General features: G+C 47.9%; 1 protein-coding gene across 2 annotated transcripts in view; it reads left to right on the top strand.

The window, feature by feature from the left end:
* ZDHHC9 (zinc finger DHHC-type palmitoyltransferase 9) overlaps positions 1 to 20542 on the top strand; it is a 96812-nt gene that overhangs the window by 60741 nt on the left and 15529 nt on the right. For both annotated transcript variants that reach the window (XM_063938372.1, XM_063938373.1), the window contains exons 6-8: positions 928 to 976; positions 14101 to 14203; positions 16662 to 16765. In XM_063938372.1, the coding sequence (XP_063794442.1) occupies positions 928 to 976; positions 14101 to 14203; positions 16662 to 16765 (256 nt within the window). The remainder of the gene's footprint in view (positions 1 to 927; positions 977 to 14100; positions 14204 to 16661; positions 16766 to 20542) is intronic.

Here is a 20542-nt window from a genome sequence, read left to right as displayed (position 1 = left end):
TCGCTTTTTATCCTGTAGGCACCCAACAAAATAGGTGCTCCTGCTTCTAAGCAGACTATTGCTCGCTGAATTTGTAGCACAATTCAGCTGGAGCATTCTGCGGCTGGATTGCCGCATCCTAAATCAGTAACAGCCCATTCCACGAGGATAGTGGGCTCATCTTGGGCGGCTGCCCGAGGGGTCTCGGCTTTACAACTTTGCCGAGCTGCAACTTGGTCAGGGGCAAACACGTTTGCTAAATTCTACTAATTTGATACCCTGGCTGAGGAGGACCTTGAGTTCTCTCATTCGGTGCTGCAGAGTCATCCGCACTCTCCCGCCCGTTTGGGAGCTTTGGTATAATCCCCATGGTCCTTACGGAGTTCCCAGCATCCACTAGGACGTCAGAGAAAATAAGAATTTACTCACCGGTAAATCGATTTCTCGTAGTCCGTAGTGGATGCTGGGCGCCCATCCCAAGTGCGGATTGTCTGCAATACTTGTATATAGTTATTGCCTAACTAAAGGGTTATTGTTGAGCCATCTGTTGAGAGGCTCAGTTATATTTCATACTGTTAACTGGGTATAGTATCACGAGTTATACAGTGTGATTGGTGTGGCTGGTATGAGTCTTACCCGGGATTCAAAATCCTTCCTTATTGTGTCAGCTCTTCCGGGCACAGTATCCTAACTGAGGTCTGGAGGAGGGGCATAGAGGGAGGAGCCAGTGCACACCAGATAGTACCTAATCTTTCTTATAGAGTGCCCAGTCTCCTGCGGAGCCTGTCTATTCCCCATGGTCCTTACGGAGTTCCCAGCATTCACTACGGACTACGAGAAATAGATTTACCGGTGAGTAAAATTTTATTATTACACTAATTCAGTTCCACTAACGCAGTAAGTAGCGTCTTACAGATACCAATCTGGACATTTTTGTTTCTTTCACAGACTCCTTAAAAATTGGTTTCCTGAATACATTGAAAGAAAGTCCGGGGACATATCCTTTTATTGTCAAATTATTACTATTATTGTGTAAGATGCGTGTATTTATATTGTTACAGTGGTTTTTAATTAGGATCACAGCTCCTTATTGTATTTATTCTCAGTGCAAAAGCAGAACAACCAGTTAACCAGTTGCATTACTCTTCCCTGATGTGTCTTAGCTGGGGCATGTGGTTCCGTTGCTTGTAATACCCATTACTCTTGTATATCTCACACATTTGCTGCATCTCTAAGCGGACACCCGCGCTGCCCTAACACTCTGCTTCCTCTTCCTTCTCTCTTATTACTCAGTCCTCTCCCAAATACTTCATCCCCCCCCCCTTCCTCCTTATAGGGCATCGCGCACACTATTCCACCACAATGGGACATGGCACCAACTTAACAAGAAACGGAATACCATTTAAAATGTATCTCTGCTGGATTGTTGAGAACTAGTAAATGTACAGAAGTGATTGCACCTTGCAGTGTGCAAGGAGATGAAGCAGCAAGCCCATTTACTGTATTACTAATACCCCTTTCACACCGCCGCTTTGACCCGACTTGGGGTGAAATGGTCCCTCCGAAAAATAACCTGGGTCCAGTGACCCAGGAATCCAACCTGGGTTGCGAGCAGGGTTGAACACGTGAAGGACATAGTTGACAGAGAAGTGTGAATGGATTACTGGGGTCACTCGTGTCCCTTTTACAGCACATAGAGAGCTGGATCCTCGGCACTTGAAGATGTCCTCTCCAGGCGCTGGCAGAACGGTTATCACTGCATACAGAGCCGCAATGTGAAGTGTCTGACCCGGATAGGAACAGCGAGGCTCATTTAGGTGCGGTTGTTCTTGCTGCTGCTGTTGCTATCTTTTGCTGTATGCAATTGCGATTATAAGCTAACCTAAGAGTAGCGATGCCCACTGCTGTCACATTTCCGTACGATGGCATATAATTGCTGATACATCTGTATCATCGCCTTAAATCGTGTCATGTGGCAGAGTCTGAGTACCTCTGAGGACGTGCAGGCTGAGCTGCTCTCCAGTAGCAAGTAAGATCACAACTGCTAATGTATGCTCGCCCAGAAAATGCTGTCTAAACAGCAGTGATGTGCCTGCGGTTATCCTGACCAATCCCCGTTACCACCCCCAAATTCTATCCCGTCACCCACTCTGCAACTCGTTCTTCTCTGCAACCGCTGTAGCAAATCAATCGCTGTGTGCGCACTGCGGCTCATATGAATGCACAGCAAGATAACATTGACCAATGTGCGTACAATAGCCGCTCTGCGACCGCAACTGAATGAGCCTCTGTGTTCCATATCCCAGCACGGGCAGGTGTTTTGTTGTCCAAGGGACATAACTTCCCCCAGCTTCTTACCAGATCCCTTAACACAGGGAAGTAAAATGACCAATCTCAAAATGCAGTCTCTTCACTATGAATTGTTCCTCCAAGTCACACCCCATATATTCTTGTCTGAGGTTCTGGAAAAACTGGTGTAACAGCCCTTGATGTTCCAGCTAGAGCTAAGTGGGCATCCTCCATAATGGGTAAAAACAATTTTTTTTAGGTATCGTAGACATTGATCTGGGCTTGTTATTTGCCGGAACTGGGGTGTGTCCTATTTATGACTTTAAGTTTAATCATGATACATGTTCTAGATGCACAGGTTCTCAAACTCTGTCCTCAGGACCCCGCACAGTTCATGTTTTCCAGGTCACCTGTGGCTTTTTAAAATGTGACAGTTGGTGATACACGATACACAGTGCAGCTGCCGGGTGACCTGTGTGGTGTCCTGAGGACCGAGTTTGAGAACCACTGTGCTAGATAATCAGAAGACTGCACCTCTCCTACTGACCCATCAACAGTTAACTTTATTGAACCTATTGCAAGTTGCACAATGAGATCACCTTTCTGATGGGTTTCTCTGGGTTTTTCCACTTTGGGTTTGTGTCTTGGTTCTATTATGGCTACAGGTTTTTAGAACAATGCTGATATTCTGGATTTCTCTGACGTCCTAGTGGATGCTGGGGACTCCGTAAGGACCATGGGGAATAGCGGCTCCGCAGGAGACTGGGCACAAAAGTAAAGCTTTAGGACTACCTGGTGTGCACTGGCTCCTCCCCCTATGACCCTCCTCCAAGCCTCAGTTAGATTTTTGTGCCCGAACGAGAAGGGTGCACACTAGGTGGCTCTCCTGAGCTGCTTAGTGAAAAGTTTAGTTTTAGGTTTTTTATTTTCAGTGAGACCTGCTGGCAACAGGCTCACTGCATCGAGGGACTAAGGGGAGAAGAAGCGAACTCACCTGCGTGCAGAGTGGATTGGGCTTCTTAGGCTACTGGACATTAGCTCCAGAGGGATCGAACACAGGCCAGCCATGGAGTCCGGTCCCAGAGCCGTGCCGCCGGCCCCCTTACAGAGCCAGAAGCAAGAAGAGGTCCGGAAAATCGGCGGCAGAAGACATCCTGTCTTCACCAAGGTAGCGCACAGCACTGCAGCTGTGCGCCATAGCTCCTCAGCACACTTAACACTTCGGTCACTGAGGGTGCAGGGCGCTAGGGGGGGGCGCCCTGAGCAGCAATAAAAACACCTTGGCTGGCGAAAATACATCACATATAGCCCCCAGGGCTATATGGATGAATTTTAACCCCTGCCAGAATCCATAAAAAAGCAGGAGAAAAGTCAGCGAAAAAGGGGCGGAGCCTATCTCCTCAGCACACTGGCGCCATTTCCCCTCACAGCTCCGTTGGAGGGAAGCTCCCCTGGCTCTCCCCTGCAGTCACTACACTACAGAAAGGGTTAAAAAAGAGAGGGGGGCACTAATTAGGCGCAGTATTAACAATACAGCAGCTATAAGGGGAAAAACACTTATATAAGGTTTTCTTTTTCATCCACTAGGGGTCACTGGAGTACTCTTGGGATATGGACGGCTTCCACCGGAAGAAGGCACTGAATAAATTAATTTTGAGACTACTCCTCCCCTCCATATCCTGCAGCACTCCAGTGTTTTTTCTGTGCTCGACACAGTTAGAAGGCATAGTGGAGCTCGTCCACAAAGTATTGGAATTTTTTCTAAAGTTTTTTTTTTCTCTTCAATTTCCACGTCCTTTCCCCCCTTCTAACAGGCGTGGGTCAGGGACAGTGGAAGCGGCTGAGTAGCCGTGAGTGTCGGACCTCTCTGTAAAGAGCTCCCTCACTCCACTTGCAGGCTGCCTGCAGGAAAGCTGGACGGAGCTTGGATGAAAGCCCCGTCATAGACTTCTGTCACCGTCCAGGTATGTTGGGTTGGGGCGGTCAGCGCTTGCTGCCGCTCCACTGTGGGGGATTGTTTGGTACTCACCGTGCCCGGAGCGCGTGTACAGGGGCCGCTTCACGGTCCATGCGGCGCGCTCTCACTCTCCGGCCCCCAGCATCCTAGGAGACCGCTGCTCCCTGCGCAGCAGCAGCGCTGCTTGGCTACACAGATACGCCGCCATGCTGTGTGTGGCGGGCGGGAGCACGTGTGCATGGGCCGCTCCACGGCTCCATGCAGCACGCTCTCTGCTTCCGCCATCCGCCCGCAGCAGCCGAGGAGTTCCGTGGTCCGGGGCCTACAGGACAGGCCGCTCACACGGCCCTTTGCAAAACTTCCACAGGCCCAGACCCGGTGCTGTACACGGAGGTCGTGGGAGTGGGGGGGGAGATTTTAACAGTATTGGGCAGTGTTAAGTTTTAAGAAAAGACTTGGTGCTTAGTATGTTTAATGTTCTCCTGTCTGTTCCAGGTTTCCTATTTTACATCTCAGCTAAGAGTGGTACTAGGGGAATTTTGGGGTCAGTTTTCGTATTAGCAGGCACTGCACTTGCCTAAGATATATACCAGGAACTTTGGTGTTATTACTGAGTCGTGCAGTCTGTCTGTGTGGAGTTTGTATTGTCTGTCATAATGAGTAAGACACCAGCAAAATCTAAGAAACATTTGTCATGTCATGTCTGTAAGAGTGTGTTGCCTGATGGATCCACCACATGTACAGCATGTGTTGTTAATACAGCCATAAATACGATTCCCATTCCAGAGGTAAAGCCAGCATCTCAGGACCCTCCGTGGGCTTTACTTGCAGATGTATTAGTTGGTTTACAATCAGAGCTGGCCGCCTCTCGTGAAGAAAGAGAGGCGGCAAGATCTGAGTTTAAAATGAGACCATTTGAGTTACCTGGAGAATCTCAAACTGGTCATAAGTCCACCTTGAGTGGAAAAGATAAGTTTCCTTTTCCTACTAATTTTCCTGTCTCTGGGATACTAGATCTCACTGAACAGGAGTATGAGGAGGGCGAAATAGCATGGGAGAACCCACCATTGGTGGATTCATCCGTATCTAAACTTACGAGGAAGTTAACCATACCAGTACCAACTGCTACTACGCTTAAAGACCCTGCAGATCGTAAAATAGAGGCTATGCTAAGGTCCTTGTATACAGCAACTGGAGTGCTGTTAAGACCTGGGTTGGTTGGCATTTGGGTTACTAAAGCTTTAATGGTATGGATAAAAGAGCTCAAATCGGCTCTGCAAGATGATCATCTTATAGTTCTCGCAGATCAAATCTGGGAAGCTGCTGAATATCTATGTACAGCTTCTACTGACGTCTGTCAGCTTACTTCTCGCCTGTCCTCATCGCTAGTCATAGTACGACGAGCACTTTGGCTGCGTTCATGGCAGGCGGAGACGGAGGTTAAAAAAGGTATAGAGGCATTGCCTTATGATGGCGAGAAACTTTTTGGTCCTGAATTGGACAAATGGATTTCTGAGGCTACTGGAGGAAAGTCTGTTTTTCTTCCTTCGCCTACAACTATACCTAAACGGAAATATTCTGGTCCGGCGTTCAAATCCTTTAGAACTCAGCCCTTTCGTGGGCAGGGCACAGGAGCAGTCACGCCGGGCAGAAGAGGTCGGGGACGTAGTGCCCGACAATCCAATGCACGTCGTCAAGACACCAAGACCACTAACAAACCAGTGGCATGACGGGCTCCCAGCCCATCTCGGATCCCCAATTGTGGGAGCACGCCTTCAGAGCTTTCAGGGGGCGTGGCTGCAGACGTCCACAGATGGGTGGATCCGCAATTTAGTATTAGAGGGTTACAAAATAGAGTTCGATTATCTTCCGACAGGAAGATTTTTCACGACAGGACTGCCTGTGTCGGACGACAAGAAAGCAGTTCTGCAGATTGCCATTCAGTCTCTGCTGAATGCTGCAGTGATAATTCCAGTCCCTGTGCAGGAACAGGGGCAGGGTTATTATTCCAGTCTGTTTCTGGTACCAAAACCAGATGGCTCAGTCAGGCCAATATTGAACCTAAAAGGTCTCAATCATTACGTCACTTACCACAGATTCAAGATGGAATCTCTCAGGTCAGTAATTGCAGGGTTAGAGCCACAGGAATTCATGATTGCACTAGATCTCAAGGATGCGTATTTGCACATTCCGATTTGGCCACCTCACCAGAGTTTCTTAAGGTTTGCGATAAGACGAGACCATTACCAATTTCAGGCTCTACCGTTTGGCCTCTCATCAGCGCCTCGGGTATTCACCAAGGTAATGTCCGTGATGACAGCTCATCTCAGGTCCCTAGGGGTAATAATTGTTCCGTATTTAGACGATCTACTCATAAAGGCTCCGTCTCAACAATTGCTTCTCCAACATGCCTTGCTAACGTACAATGTACTAGTTCAGCACGGTTGGATAGTCAGTTTAAAGAAATCACATCTAATTCCGTGTCAACGACTTCATTTCCTAGGGATGATTCTCGATACAGTAAAACAAAGGGTTTACTTGCCACAACAGAAAGTACAGGGCATTCGTCATCTGGTGCAATTAGTGCTCAAGCCACGCACAGTCTCAGTACATTTGTGCATTCGCCTTTTAGGCACAATGGTGGCGGCTTTCGAAGCACTTCAGTTCGGAAGATTTCACTCACGTCCGTTCCAACTGGAAGTGTTAGCACAGGGGTCGGGATCACATCTGCAGCTGCACCACAGGGTGAGGTTGTCACCACAAGTCAGGGTGTCTCTTCTCTGGTGGTTAAAAATACACAATCTATCTGCAGGGAGACGATTCGGAGTCGCGAATTGGATAATTCTGACAACGGACGCAAGTCTCAGAGGTTGGGGAGCTGTAGTTCAGAGTTATCGGCTCCAGGGCCTCTGGGCGGATCACGAAAGATCGCTATCCATAAATGTTCTGGAACTCAGGGCGATTTACAATGCTCTAAGACAAGCGGTGTACATGTTTCGTTTTCAGACTGTGCAGGTGCAGTCAGACAATGCGACGGCAGTCGCATACATAAACAAACAAGGAGGAACGAGAAGCCGCATGGCTATGCGGGAAGTAGCTCGGATCCTCAGATGGGCCGAATATCACCAGGTGATATTATCGGCAGTGTTCATTCCTGGAGTGGACAACTGGGAGGCAGATTTTCTCAGTCGTCGGGATTTTCATCCAGGAGAGTGGGCATTAAATCCAGAAGTGTTTCAGATGTTGATCCAGAAGTGGGGTTACCCTCAGGTGGATCTAATGGCATCCCGCCACAATCATCAGGTGTCGAGATATGTGTCCAGAACAAGAGATCCAAGGGCAGTGGCGGTGGATGCTCTCACAGCCACGTGGCCATACAGCCTTGTGTATCTGTTTCCACCGTTTCCGCTGCTCCCGCTGGTGCTAAAACGGATCAAGAGAGGGTTCGTCACAGTCATTCTAATAGCGCCTCATTGGCCTCGGAGGGCTTGGTTCGCGGATCTTCTCGGGTTACTCGCAGACGATCCATGGCCACTCCCACTACGTCCGGACCTGTTACAACAGGGTCCGTTCCTCTACCCCGATTTAGCGCGGTTGCGTTTGACGGGGTGGCTGTTGAAAAGGCCATCTTAAGGAAAGAGGGCATTCCTGAGTCTGTTATACCAACCATGGTACGAGCTAGGAAGCCGGTTACGGCAGCTCATTATTATAGAATTTGGCGTACTTATATAGGTTGGTGTGAAGCTCGGAAATTTCCGACATCGTCTTTTAAATTATCCCGTCTTTTGTTATTTTTACAAATGGGGTTAGATGGAGGACTACGTCTTTCCACACTAAAGGTGCAGGTATCTGCGTTGTCAATTTATTTTCAAAGGAAATTGGCCTCGTTGCAGTCAATACATACGTTTCTACAGGGTGTAAAGAGGATACAACCTCCTTTCATTCCACCTACAGCACCATGGGACTTGAATCTGGTTTTAGATTTCTTACAGTCCGATTACTTTGAACCCTTACAACAAGTGGATATTAAATTTCTCACTTGGAAAACGATTTTTCTTTTAGCCTTAGCCTCGGCTAAGCGTGTTTCAGATTTGGGTGCCTTGTCATGCAAGTCACCGTATTTAATTTTTCATGATGACAGAGCGGAACTTCGGACGAATCCCGTTTTTCTACCAAAAGTAGTGTCGTCTTTTCACATCAATCAACCAATAGTAGTTCCTGTGTTAACAGGAGATTCTGGAACGTTGGATGTAGTTCGCGCATTGCGCATCTATGTTTCCCGAACGTCTACTGTGCGTAAGACAGATACGTTGTTTGTTCTCTATGACGCAGCTAAGAGGGGTTGGCCAGCCTCTAAGCAGACCTTATCCAGATGGATCAAACTGACTATACGTCAGGCTTACCTTTATGCTAAGTTACAGCCACCTACTTCAGTAACGGCTCATTCCACACGTTCTGTGGGGACGTCATGGGCAGCGAGTCGTGGGGCTTCTACGACACAGCTTTGCCGTGCGGCTACTTGGTCGTCAGTGCACACGTTTGTGCGCTTTTACAAGTTTGATACGTTCGCGGCATCAGCATCTAGCTTTGGCCGTTTAGTGTTACAGGTGCCAAACAGCTCTCCCGCCACGGAGGAGACTTTGGTACATCCCAAGAGTACTCCAGTGACCCCTAGTGGATGAAAAAGAAAATAGGATTTTGGTACTTACCAGGTAAATCCTTTTCTTTGAATCCATAGGGGGCACTGGACGCCCACCCAGAGCAGTTTACCTGTTTTAGGAGTTCAGTGGTTCTTATGGTAACACACTTTCACGACTGGTTTAAATTTAACAGGGGTTAATCAGTTATGGTGTCAACTGTTTAGTTGTCTGTTACGTTGTGTCAACTTTATTGTTGTCTGTGAGACTATATGTAATTCTCCTTTTGTCAATCTCTCTATCGATCCTGTTCGGCTCAGTAAAAAACACTGGAGTGCTGCAGGATATGGAGGGGAGGAGTAGTCTCAAAATTAATTTATTCAGTGCCTTCTTCCGGTGGAAGCCGTCCATATCCCAAGAGTACTCCAGTGCCCCCTATGGATTCAAAGAAAAGGATTTACCTGGTAAGTACCAAAATCCTATTATCCCTGTATATATATATAGCGCTCTGGTGTGTGCTGGCAAACTCTCCCTCTGTCTCCCCAAAGGGCTAGTGGGGTCCTGTCCTCTATCAGTGCATTCCCTGTGTGTGTGCTGTGTGTCGGTACGTTTGTGTCGACATGTATGAGGAGGAAAATGATGTGGAGGCGGAGCAAATTGCCTGTAATAGGGATGTCACCCCCTAGGGGGTCGACACCTGAGTGGATGAACTGTTGGAAGGAATTAACAGTGTCAGCTCTTTACAAAAGACAGTGGTTGACATGAGACAGCCGGCTACTCAGCTTGTGCCTGTCCAGACGTCTCATAGGCCGTCAGGGGCTCTAAAGCGCCCGTTACCTCAGATGGCAGATACAGACACCGACACGGATACTGACTCCAGTGTCGACGGTGAAGAGACAAATGTGACTTCCAGTAGGGCCACACGTTACATGATTGAGGCAATGAAAAATGTTTTACACATTTCTGATAATACGAGTACCACCAAAAGGGGTATTATGTCGGTGAGGAAAAACTACCTGTAGTTTTCCTGAATCTGAGAAATTAAATGAGGTGTGTGATGAAGCGTGGGTTTCCCCCGATAAAAACTGATAATTTCTAAAAAGTTATTGGCATTATATCCTTTCCCGCCAGAGGTTAGGGTGCGTTGGGAAACACCCCCTAGGGGGGATAAAGCGCTCACACGCTTGTCAAAACAAGGGCTCTACCCTCTCCTGAGATGGCCGCCCTTAAGGATCCTGCTGATAGAAAGCAGGAGGGTATCCTAAAATGTATTTACACACATACTGGTGTTATACTGCGACCAGCGATCGCCTCAGCCTGGATGTGCAGTGCTGGGTTGGCGTGGTCGGATTCCCTGACTGAAAATATTGATACCCTAGATAGGGACAGTATATTATTGCCTATAGAGCATTTAAAAGATGCATTTCTATATATGCGTGATGCACAGCGGAATATTTGCCGACTGGCATCAAGAGTAAGTGCGTTGTCCATTTCTGCCAGAAGAGGGTTATGGACACGACAGTGGTCAGGTGATGCGGATTCCAAACGGCATATGGAAGTATTGCCTTATAAAGGGGAGGAGTTATTTGGGGTCGGTCTTTCAGACCTGGTTGCCACGGCAACAGCTGGGAAATCCACGTTTTTACCCCAGGTCGCCTCTCAACATAAGAAGACGCCGTATTATCAGGCGCAGTCCTTTCGTTCCCATAAGGACAAGCGGGCAAAAGGTTCCTCATTTCTGCCCCGTGACAGAGGGAGAGGAAAAAGGCTGCAGAAATCAGCCAGTTCCCAGGAACAGAAGCCCTCTCCCGCCTCTGCCAAGCCCTCAGCATGACGCTGGGGCTTTACAAGCGGACTCAGGCTAGGTGGGGGCCCGTCTCAAGAATTTCAGCGCGCAGTGGGCTCACTCGCAAGTAGACCCCTGGATCCTTCAGGTGGTATCTCAGGGGTACAAATTGGAATTCGAGACGTCTCCCCCTCGCCTTTTCCTAAAGTCGGCTTTACCGACGTCTCCCTCCGACAGGGAGGCAGTTTTGGAAGCCATTCACAAGCTGTATTCCCAGCAGGTGATAATCAAGGTACCCCTCCTGCAACAGGGAAAGGGGTATTATTCCACACTGTTGTGGTACCGAAGCCGGACGGCTCGGTGAGACCGATTTTAAATCTAAAATCTTTGAACACTTACATACAGAAGTTCAAATACAAGATGGAGTCACTCAGAGCAGTGATTGCGAACCTGGAAGAAGGGGACTACATGGTGTCTCTGGACATCAAGGATGCTTACCTTCATGTCCCAATTTACCCTTCTCACCAAGGGTACCTCAGGTTTGTGGTACAGAACTGTCACTATCAGTTTCAGACGCTGCCGTTTGGATGATCCACGGCACCCCGGGTCTTTACCAAGGTAATGGCCGAAATGATGATACTCCTTCGAAGGAAGGGAGTTTTAGTTATCCCTTACTTGGACGATCTCCTGATAAGGGTAAGATCCAGAGAACAGTTGGAGGTCGGTGTAGCACTATCTCAGGTAGTGTTGCGGCAGCACGGTTGGATTCTCAATATTCCAAAATCGCAGCTGGTTCCAACGACTCGTCTTCTGTTCCTAGGGATGATCCTGGACACAGTCCAGAAAAAGGTGTTTCTCCCGGAGGAGAAAGCCAGGGAGTTATCCGAGCTAGTCAGGAACCTCCTAAAACCGAGCCAAGTCTCAGTGCATCAATGCACAAGGGTTCTGGGAAAAATGGTGGCTTCCTACGAAGCAATCCCATTCGGCAGATTCCACGCAAGAACTTTCCAGTGGGACCTGCTGGACAAATGGTCCGGGTCGCATCTTCAGATGCATCAGCGGATAACCCTGTCACCAAGGACAAGGGTGTCCCTCCTGTGGTGGTTGCAGAGTGCGCAGATTCGGCATTCAGGACTGGGTCCTGGTGACCACGGATGCCAGCCTGCGAGGCTGGGGAGCAGTCACACAGGGAAGGAATTTCCAGGGCTTATGGTTAAGCCTGGAGACATCACTTCACATAAATATCCTGAAGCTAAGGGCCATTTACAATGCTCTAAGCTTAGCAAGACCTCTGCTTCAAGGTCAGCCGGTGTTGATCCAGTCGGACAACATCACGGCAGTCACCCACGTAAACAGACAGGGTGGCACAAGAAGCAGGAGGGCAATGGCAAAAGCTGCAAGGATTCTTCGCTGGGCGGAAAATCATGTGATAGCACTGTCAGCAGTATTCATTCCGGGAGTGGACAACTGGGAAGCAGACTTCCTCAGCAGACACGACCTCCACCCGGGAGAGTGGGGACTTCACCCAGAAGTCTTCCACATGATTATAAACCGTTGGGAAAAACTCGACAGGTATTGCGCCAGGTCAAGGGACCCTCAGGCAATAGCTGTAGACGCTCTGGTAACACCGTGGGTGTACCAGTCAGTGTATGTGTTCCCTCCTCTGCCTCTCATACCCAAGGTACTGAGATTGATAAGATGGAGAGGAGTAAGCACTATATTCGTAGCTCCGGATTGGCCAAGAAGGACTTGGTAACCGGAACTTCAAGAGATGCTCACGGAGGATCCGTGGCCTCTACCTCTAAGAAGGGACCTGCTCCAGCAAGGACCCTGTCTGTTCCAAGACTTACCGCGGCTGCGTTTGACGGCATGGCGGTTGAACGCCGGATCCTGAAGGAAAAAAGGCATTCCGGATGAAGTCATCCCTCTCCTGATCAAAGCCAGGAAGGATGTAACCGCAAAACATTATCACCGCATTTGGCGAAAATATGTTGCGTGGTGCGAGGCCAGTAAGGCCCGACGGAGGAAATTCAACTGGGTCGATTCCTACATTTCCTGCAAACAGGAGTGTCTATGGGCCTGAAATTGGGGTCCATTAAGGTTCAAATTTCGGCCCTGTCAATTTTCTTCCAAAAAGAACTAGCTTCAGTCCCTGAAGTTCAGACGTTTGTAAAAGGGGTACTGCATATACAGCCTCCTTTTGTGCCTCCAGTGGCACCTTGGGATCTCAATGTAGTTTTTGGGTTCCAAAAGTCACATTGGTTTGAACCACTTAAATCTGTGGAGTTAAAATATCTCACATGGAAAGTGGTCATGCTGTTGGCCCTGGCCTGGGCCAGGCGCGTGTCAGAATTGGCGGCTTTATCCTGTAAAAGCCCTTATCTGATTTTCCATTTGGACAGGGCGGAATTGAGGACTCGTCCTCAGTTTCTCCCTAAGGTAGTTTCAGCGTTTCACCTGAACCAACCTATTGTGGTGCCTGCGGCTACTAGGGACTTGGAGGACTCCAAGTTGCTAGACGTTGTCAGGGCCCTGAAAATATATGTTTCCAGGACGGCTGGAGTCAGAAAATCTGACTCGCTGTTTATCCTGTATGCACCCAACAAGCTGGGTGCTCCTGCTTCTAAGCAGACTATTGCTCGTTGGATTTGTAGTACAATTCAGCTTGCACATTCTGTGGCAGGCCTGCCACAGCCAAAAATCTGTAAATGCCCACTCCACAAGGAAGGTGGGCTCATCTTGGGCGGCTGCCCGAGGGGTCTCGGCTTTACAACTTTGCCGAGCAGCTACTTGGTCAGGAGCAAATACGTTTGTAAAATTCTACAAATTTGATACCCTGGCTGAGGAGGACCTGGAGTTCTCTCATTTGGTGCTGCAGAGTCATCCGCACTCTCCCGCCCGTTTGGGAGCTTTGGTATAATCCCCATGGTCCTTACGGAGTCCCAAGCATCCACTAGGACGTCAGAGAAAATAAGAATTTACTTACCGATAATTCTATTTCTCGTAGTCCGTAGTGGATGCTGGGCGCCCATCCCAAGTGCGGATTGTCTGCAATACTTGTACATAGTTATTGTTACCAAAAATCGGGTTATTGCTGTAGTGAGCCATCTTTTCTAGAGGCTCCTCTGTTATCATGCTGTTAACTGGGTTTAGATCACAAGTTATACGGTGTGATTGGTGTGGCTGGTATGAGTCTTAACCGGGATTCAAAATCCTTCCTTATTGTGTACGCTCGTCCGGGCACAGTATCCTAACTGAGGCTTGGAGGAGGGTAATAGGGGGAGGAGCCAGTGCACACCAGGTAGTCCTAAAGCTTTACTTTTGTGCCCAGTCTCCTGCGGAGCCGCTATTCCCCATGGTCCTTACGGAGTCCCCAGCATCCACTACGGACTACGAGAAATAGAATTATCGGTAAGTAAATTCTTATTTTTTCTCCTTAACTCATCGTTCACTGTTCTAGAAGTCTTTATCTGCTTCTTCACACTCTGGTCTGTGGTGGGTTTAACTGGATTCCACACATTCCTGGTGTCTCTTAACCAGACAACCAATGAAGATGTAAGTACTTGGAGATGTTTTTTTCCCTTATGTTTATGTCCAGTCATCTTTTAATGTCTTTATTGACTCACCATGCACTCCTTCTTCTTACTATCTTTCTGTCTTTCCTCATCTCCCCTCCATATAGAACAGCAGTCTGCTCTGCTCCCAGCACTGGATACAGTTGTTTCCACAGAGCATTTCCATGTTGTAACCAAGGACAGCAAAACTAAACCATTTATACCAGGCTGATTATAGAGGTCTCCAAGAAACCGAGAAAGGATAGTCCTAAAAATAATTGATATATAGCAATGAGTTTAGTAAGCGCTATAGCCAGAGAAGTTGGTGTCAGAGGTGGAAGACCCACGTTTCACCAGATAATGCGCTATTAAAACAAGCTGCCCCTACTACTCTGACCCACGTTTCACCATAATGCACTGTTAAAACAAGCTGCCCCTACTGTTCTAACCTACGTTTCACCAGATAATGCACCAATTAAAACATTGTGTAGGTTATACAAAGTTCCCATATGACAAAATATAAAATTATTTATAGTTTGTCATGAAAGTCCATTATTTGCTGTTGTGCAAAGCAGTATGGCCATGCTAATTGCTTAGATGTTGTAAAGATAAAGCATATAATTGCATAATCATGTCATCTATGTAGTAAAGGACTGACTTGTGTATTGGGAAGCACAGTTGGTGTAGTGGTTAGCAATACTGCCTCACAGCACTGAAGGGTGTACCATTCCCACCAAGGCCTTATCTGTGAGTTTGCACATTCTTTGCGTTTCCTCCGGGTACTCTGGTTTCCTCCCACAATCATTCTGGTAGATTAATTTGGTTCCTGATAAAAATCTAGTGTGCATGCAGCTATGTGGTAGGGATCACTTGGGCAGGGATTAATGTGAATGATGTAAAGTGCAGTGAAATATGTATGTGCTATATAAAGAACTACTAAAATAAATTGGCGCATTTATTTATTAGTGCTGGAAATAGAGTTTTAGCAGAGTGCCCCATAGTTACTCTAGGAGGCAGTACTGGGTAATCGTGTGTGTGTGTGTGTGTGTGTGTGTGTGTGTGTGTAGCAGTCACTGAACAGCTGTGGTTTATCAACGTCTGGTTCTCTCCTCTAATCATATAATAGTCTGTGTTACTGCTTTTCATGACTGCAACCGGAGCACTTCCAGAGCAGTATGTATATAGATATGTGATTTGATATATACAAAGCGGTTACCCAGACTGTTCCCTAAACCAGAGCAATATTTTTTAATGATTGCAGCATTTCAGCAGCCTTGTCTGCATCTGGAGAAATGAGGGTGGTGGGAAGTAATATCTAATGGCACAAAGTAGGAAACTGGCAGAGAATGACTTTCTTATGGAGTCCCACCACTGGGCTGGATAATTTCTCCTATGATCTGATACACAAATACCCCTTTTCCACTAGCTCAAAAAACCCGGGTTTTTGCACGGGGTCGCGCATCTACCCGTGTTTTTTGCTAGTGGAAACTGCTCCCTCTGAAAATTCCCGGGTCAAGTGACCCGGGAATCCCTCACGGTTAGCTACCTGGGTTGGACCCGGGAATGACTCGGGTAAGGGTGTAGTGGAAACGGGTTACGCGGGTCATCCGACCTGGGACCCGTTTACAGCATGTCAGAGCGCATTCCTCCCTGACCGCAGTGTCCCTTAGGCGGTCGGGAGGTTGGGGGGACACAGCACATGCTGTCAGCGCTGCTGTCTGTCCTGCTACGAAGACAGCAGCGCTGGCCAGGAAAGCATGTGCCGGAGGCTGGGGGGCAGCCCAGCGGCTTCCAGAGTTCTGGGCTTGCCCCCTGCAAGACGGGGGGCAGCATCGCGTTGGGGGCGTGGCCTAACTGGACCGTGGCCATGCCTTGGGGGGTCCCGATCTGCCGGTTTTCCCGGCGCTTGGAGATTAAGTCATCTCCAAGCGCCGGGCAGAAGACACTGCATCCGGGTGCAGTGTAAACGGTGCTGACCCGGTATATTCCCGGATCGGCGCCGTTGTGGAAAAGGGGTCCGTCTCGGGTCTGACCTGGCTTGGAACCGTTTTCCAAATCCCGAGTCAGACCCGTGACTTCTAGTGGAAAAGGGGTGTAACTTAGAATCAACCCCTCAGTGTGTAATTACTTATTCTCAGAGGCGGGTGCAAAACTAAGTAACTCTGCACCTGGGTAACACCATGCTGCGCTGTACGGGGGCAGATGTAACGTGCAAATAGATTTAGAAGGGGCGTGTCCAAACTCAGATCTACATTGCAGTGTAAAAATAAAGCTGTCCTGCCTTTTGTAGGCTACATGCAAAAGCAGCCAGTATTTACCCTGTATGCAAACATAATACATGTATTTGCCCCTCAGCATGGCTAGTCCAGGTACAAAGTTGCTGGGGTTTTTTTGCTTATTTTGAGGATACTTGATATGTCAGTGGTCCTTTACTATTAAAAGTAACTTTATTTTTACAGATTAAAGGATCCTGGACTGGTAAGAACCGTGTGCAGAACCCCTACAATCACGGCAATCTTGCAAAGAACTGCTGCGAAGTGCTGTGCGGCCCGGTCCAGCCGAGGTACTGTATAATACCGTGCATAAGAGACACCGTAGGGTCAGGGCGATGTCTTATATTACAGGAACTCCTGTAGCCATTTGTTTGTGTTAGACTGAAGTCTACAGTACTGTAGGTTTTCAGTGACCAGTTCACTCTTTAAAACCAAGCCTTCATTGACCTCCGCACTACATCCGCCCCGGCAGGCGGCTACATTTATTTATTTTTCTGCTGCGGGGTACACTGGGCTCCACAAGGAAAGACATAGGGGGGGTGTAGAGTAGGATCTTGATCCGAGGCTCCAACAGGCTCAAAAGCTTTGACTGTCCCCAGAATGCCTAGCGTCGCCTCCTCTATAACCCCGCCTCCCTGCACAGGAGCTCAGTTTTGTAGTTGGTGCCGCAGATAGCAGGCACATAACAGAGGGGCTGCTCTGGGCAGCCCTAAGAAGAGCTTTTTGTGAAGAAAAGTGAAGACTTCAAGGGCTGCAGCAATGTGTACATGTCTAGTGACATTCACTGCTGCAGCTCCATCTCTCCCTAGCGGCGCTGTACACTCCCGAGCCCTGGTTGCCGGGTAACTACAGCAGGAGGCTCCGGTTTTCTTCTAACGTCAGGCACACACGACGGGGGCTCTCCGGGATCGCGTGGCCGCGCTTTGGGAGGTGGTGACTGGGTCCCGCTTACGGGTCCCGTCCTTTATCGCGATCCGACGCGGTCAGTGGGAGGCGGGCTGCGCGCGGTGGACACTGTGGCAGTACAGGCGATCCCACTAGATCACCAGGGCATGGGTGCAGGTCAGGTTTTCCCTTAAAACCGTTTTACTAGTAGCCCACAGTACCCGGTGGTTTTGCCAGCAGGGGGATAAGGCTTAGACCTGGAGCCCCTCCCCCAGCCCCAGGGCACCATTTCCAGCAAATGTTCCCGCCCTGGAGCTGCATATCTGTCTCTCCCTCACTCCCTGTCAGTGTTTGGGCGCCATTTCTCTCAGCTACACTGTTCCTGGGACTGCTTGGGCAAATCCTCCTGTGTAAAGCCGCCTGGTTGTCAGCGCTATGACTTTACATGACACTTAAGTATTCTACATGTCAATTAGACAGTGTTGGTTAAGAAAGAGTGCATTTAGTCAGGGTTCTCTGGTACAAGTACCCTGTGATATACATCCAGTTCTTACTGTGCAGTGTTATATCTATTGACTACATAACTATATAAGCTGGTCCAGTGCAGTATTATTGTTAGTAATAACCTCTGCATTGTTTAACTGTGACTATATGTGTGTGCATAAGCTTGCTGAGTGGTTTCCATTTCGTGTTTCTCACTCAACTTGCTATCCCTATATTCTATGGGATCCGGTCTGAAGATCGACAATGTTTATGTCGACCACTATAGGTCGACAGTCACTAGGTCGACATGGATGGAAGGTCGACAGGGTTTCTAGGTCGACATGTGCTAGGTCTAAAGGTCGACATGAGTTTTTCACATTTTTTTTCTTTTATTGAATTTTTTCATACTTAACGATCCACGTGGACTACGATTGGAACGGTAAAGTGTGCCGAGCGAAGCGGTAGCGGAGCGAAGGCACCATGCCCGAAGCATGGAGAGCGAACGCGGTGCACTAATTTGGGATCCCGGTCACTCTACGAAGAAAACGACATCAACAAAAAAAAAAAAATCCTCATGTCGACCTTTAGACCTGTCGACCTAGCACATGTCGACCTAGAAACCCTGTCGACCTTCCATCCATGTCGACCTAGTGACTGTCGACCTATAGTGGTCGACCTAAACATTGTCGACCTAGACACTGTCGATTTGATGAACCACACCCATATTCTATAACCTGAGGGGGCTTGGTGCGTCAGGTTTTATAATTCTATAGGATTTTCACAAGATATACTGTAATACGTATTTTTCTCTGTGATTTAGTCACCATATCTCTCCTGTATCTCTGCTTGTGCTGACTACACTGCGCAGGGGTTTGGGTAAGAGGTATTGTGCTGCTGCCAATTGTACTGTGTTACCTGATACTGCAAGTGATATCATGTCTGCTTCTGAGGGTAACGGTTCTGGGGCTGAACACACTGCAGGTGTTGCTGAAGCCACAGACCCCTATGAGGAGACTATAGCAGCTGTGGGCTCTGGTTCTGGGGGATCCTTGCCCCCCAGTGGGACTGTGGCAACGGGGGTACATAATGACCCACCGTGGGCTACTTTCTCCACGCTTCTACATACGCTAGTTACTAAACTAACACCCCCTATGGGACCTCCTATGCCATTGCAACCGTATGTGGTCCCCGCAGCTAACCTGCCTTGGGCGGACAATTTATCTGCTCAATTGAAGAAGTTGAACCAGTCCTTGACTACTAAAAAGTCTGACCCTCGCTCGCCTAAGACCAAGGGGTCCTCTAAGAGAGCTCTTATCTCCTCACAATCCACTGCGGTCACTGACACCTCGTCTGATGAAGACGGCACTTACACTGACCCCACAGATTCTGACACAGATACTGCTGATGGGGAGGGTAGTTCACATGTGGATGTTCCTGATCTTTTGGAGGCTATTAAGTTAATTTTACAGATTACGGATGATCCCGAGCCATCCGCCCCTCCTAAGAAACCGGATAGGTTCAAGCGTCAGAAGGTGGTTAAACAAGTTTTACCTCACTCTGACCCTCCTGTTCAGGGAGGCGGGGTTATAGAGGAGGCGGCACTATGCATTCTGGGAACAGTCAAAGCTTTTGAGCCTGTTAGTGCCTCGGATCAAGATCCTACTCTACACCCCCCTATGTCTTTCCTTGTGGAGCCCAGTGTACCTCGCAGAAAGAGTTTTAACAAAGGTAAGTTCTTACCATAAAACTCGTTGTTTTTTTTTTGGAGACCTTATAAAACTACAAATTCACAAATCATGGTTTAAATACGGTATGTGCAATCGTACTTGTACTAAAAACAGCGGAGGATTATAACATAGAGTATAACACCAGTTTCCGGTTACACCAATCTGCATCACTTTACAACAGAGTGAGATTTTAGTGCGGAGGTGGGAGCTTCAACACAGGGCCTGGGGCTCTGAAAATACTCCCCAAGTCTAGATGGGGAATAAGTTGAAAGCTTCCATTGACTTTTTACATGAAAATATTACATTTCATCTAAATTACTAGTTTGAGGCTACAGCACTGATGCCGATTGTTCCAGTTCTTTTAAATTCTGTAAATAAAGGTGCATCTCAAGTCTTAATTCTGTGGGAAATAAACATTTGTAAATTTTGAAAGTTCTCCAGTGGTGAAACCCAGTGCACGAGGGGAGGATTGAATTTTGTGGTGATGCCGTCTGTCTGCTAATGACGGCAGCCTGAGTAACAAACATTCCAATAACTTACTCCCTAATCATTAACGGCTCTGATCATATTGTTCCCAGAATCTTGGGGAAATTATAGATTTATTTTCTTTGTAAAGTCTAAGTGCTTACATCAACCCTGCGGCACCACTGGAAACCAAAACTCTGTATTGTGTAATTGATTGTCATTGCAGAGTAGGCCAACAGCAGTTTGCAGGAGAGTGTCTGGCCTGTATCCAGCTATTACCCTTATGTATACACACAGACTGGCTCCACCTTACAGTCCTCAGTTTGCTGTACATGAAAATAAAATAAAAAAATACTATTTATTTATTTTATTTTTTATTTTTTTACACTGTCAGTGACCAAGCCTAATACAAAAAGTTCCATTTGACTCAAAGTATTTTGCAATGTATTTTATATATTATATATATATATATATATATGCGGGTGGGAGAGGGGGGGGGGTGCAGTG

Source organism: Pseudophryne corroboree, chromosome 8 (genome assembly GCF_028390025.1).
Source record: "Pseudophryne corroboree isolate aPseCor3 chromosome 8, aPseCor3.hap2, whole genome shotgun sequence".
In the NCBI taxonomy this organism is placed as follows: Eukaryota; Metazoa; Chordata; class Amphibia; order Anura; family Myobatrachidae; genus Pseudophryne; species Pseudophryne corroboree.
The sequence above is the reverse complement of the archived record's forward strand: the minus strand, read 5'-3'. Positions and strand labels throughout refer to the sequence as shown.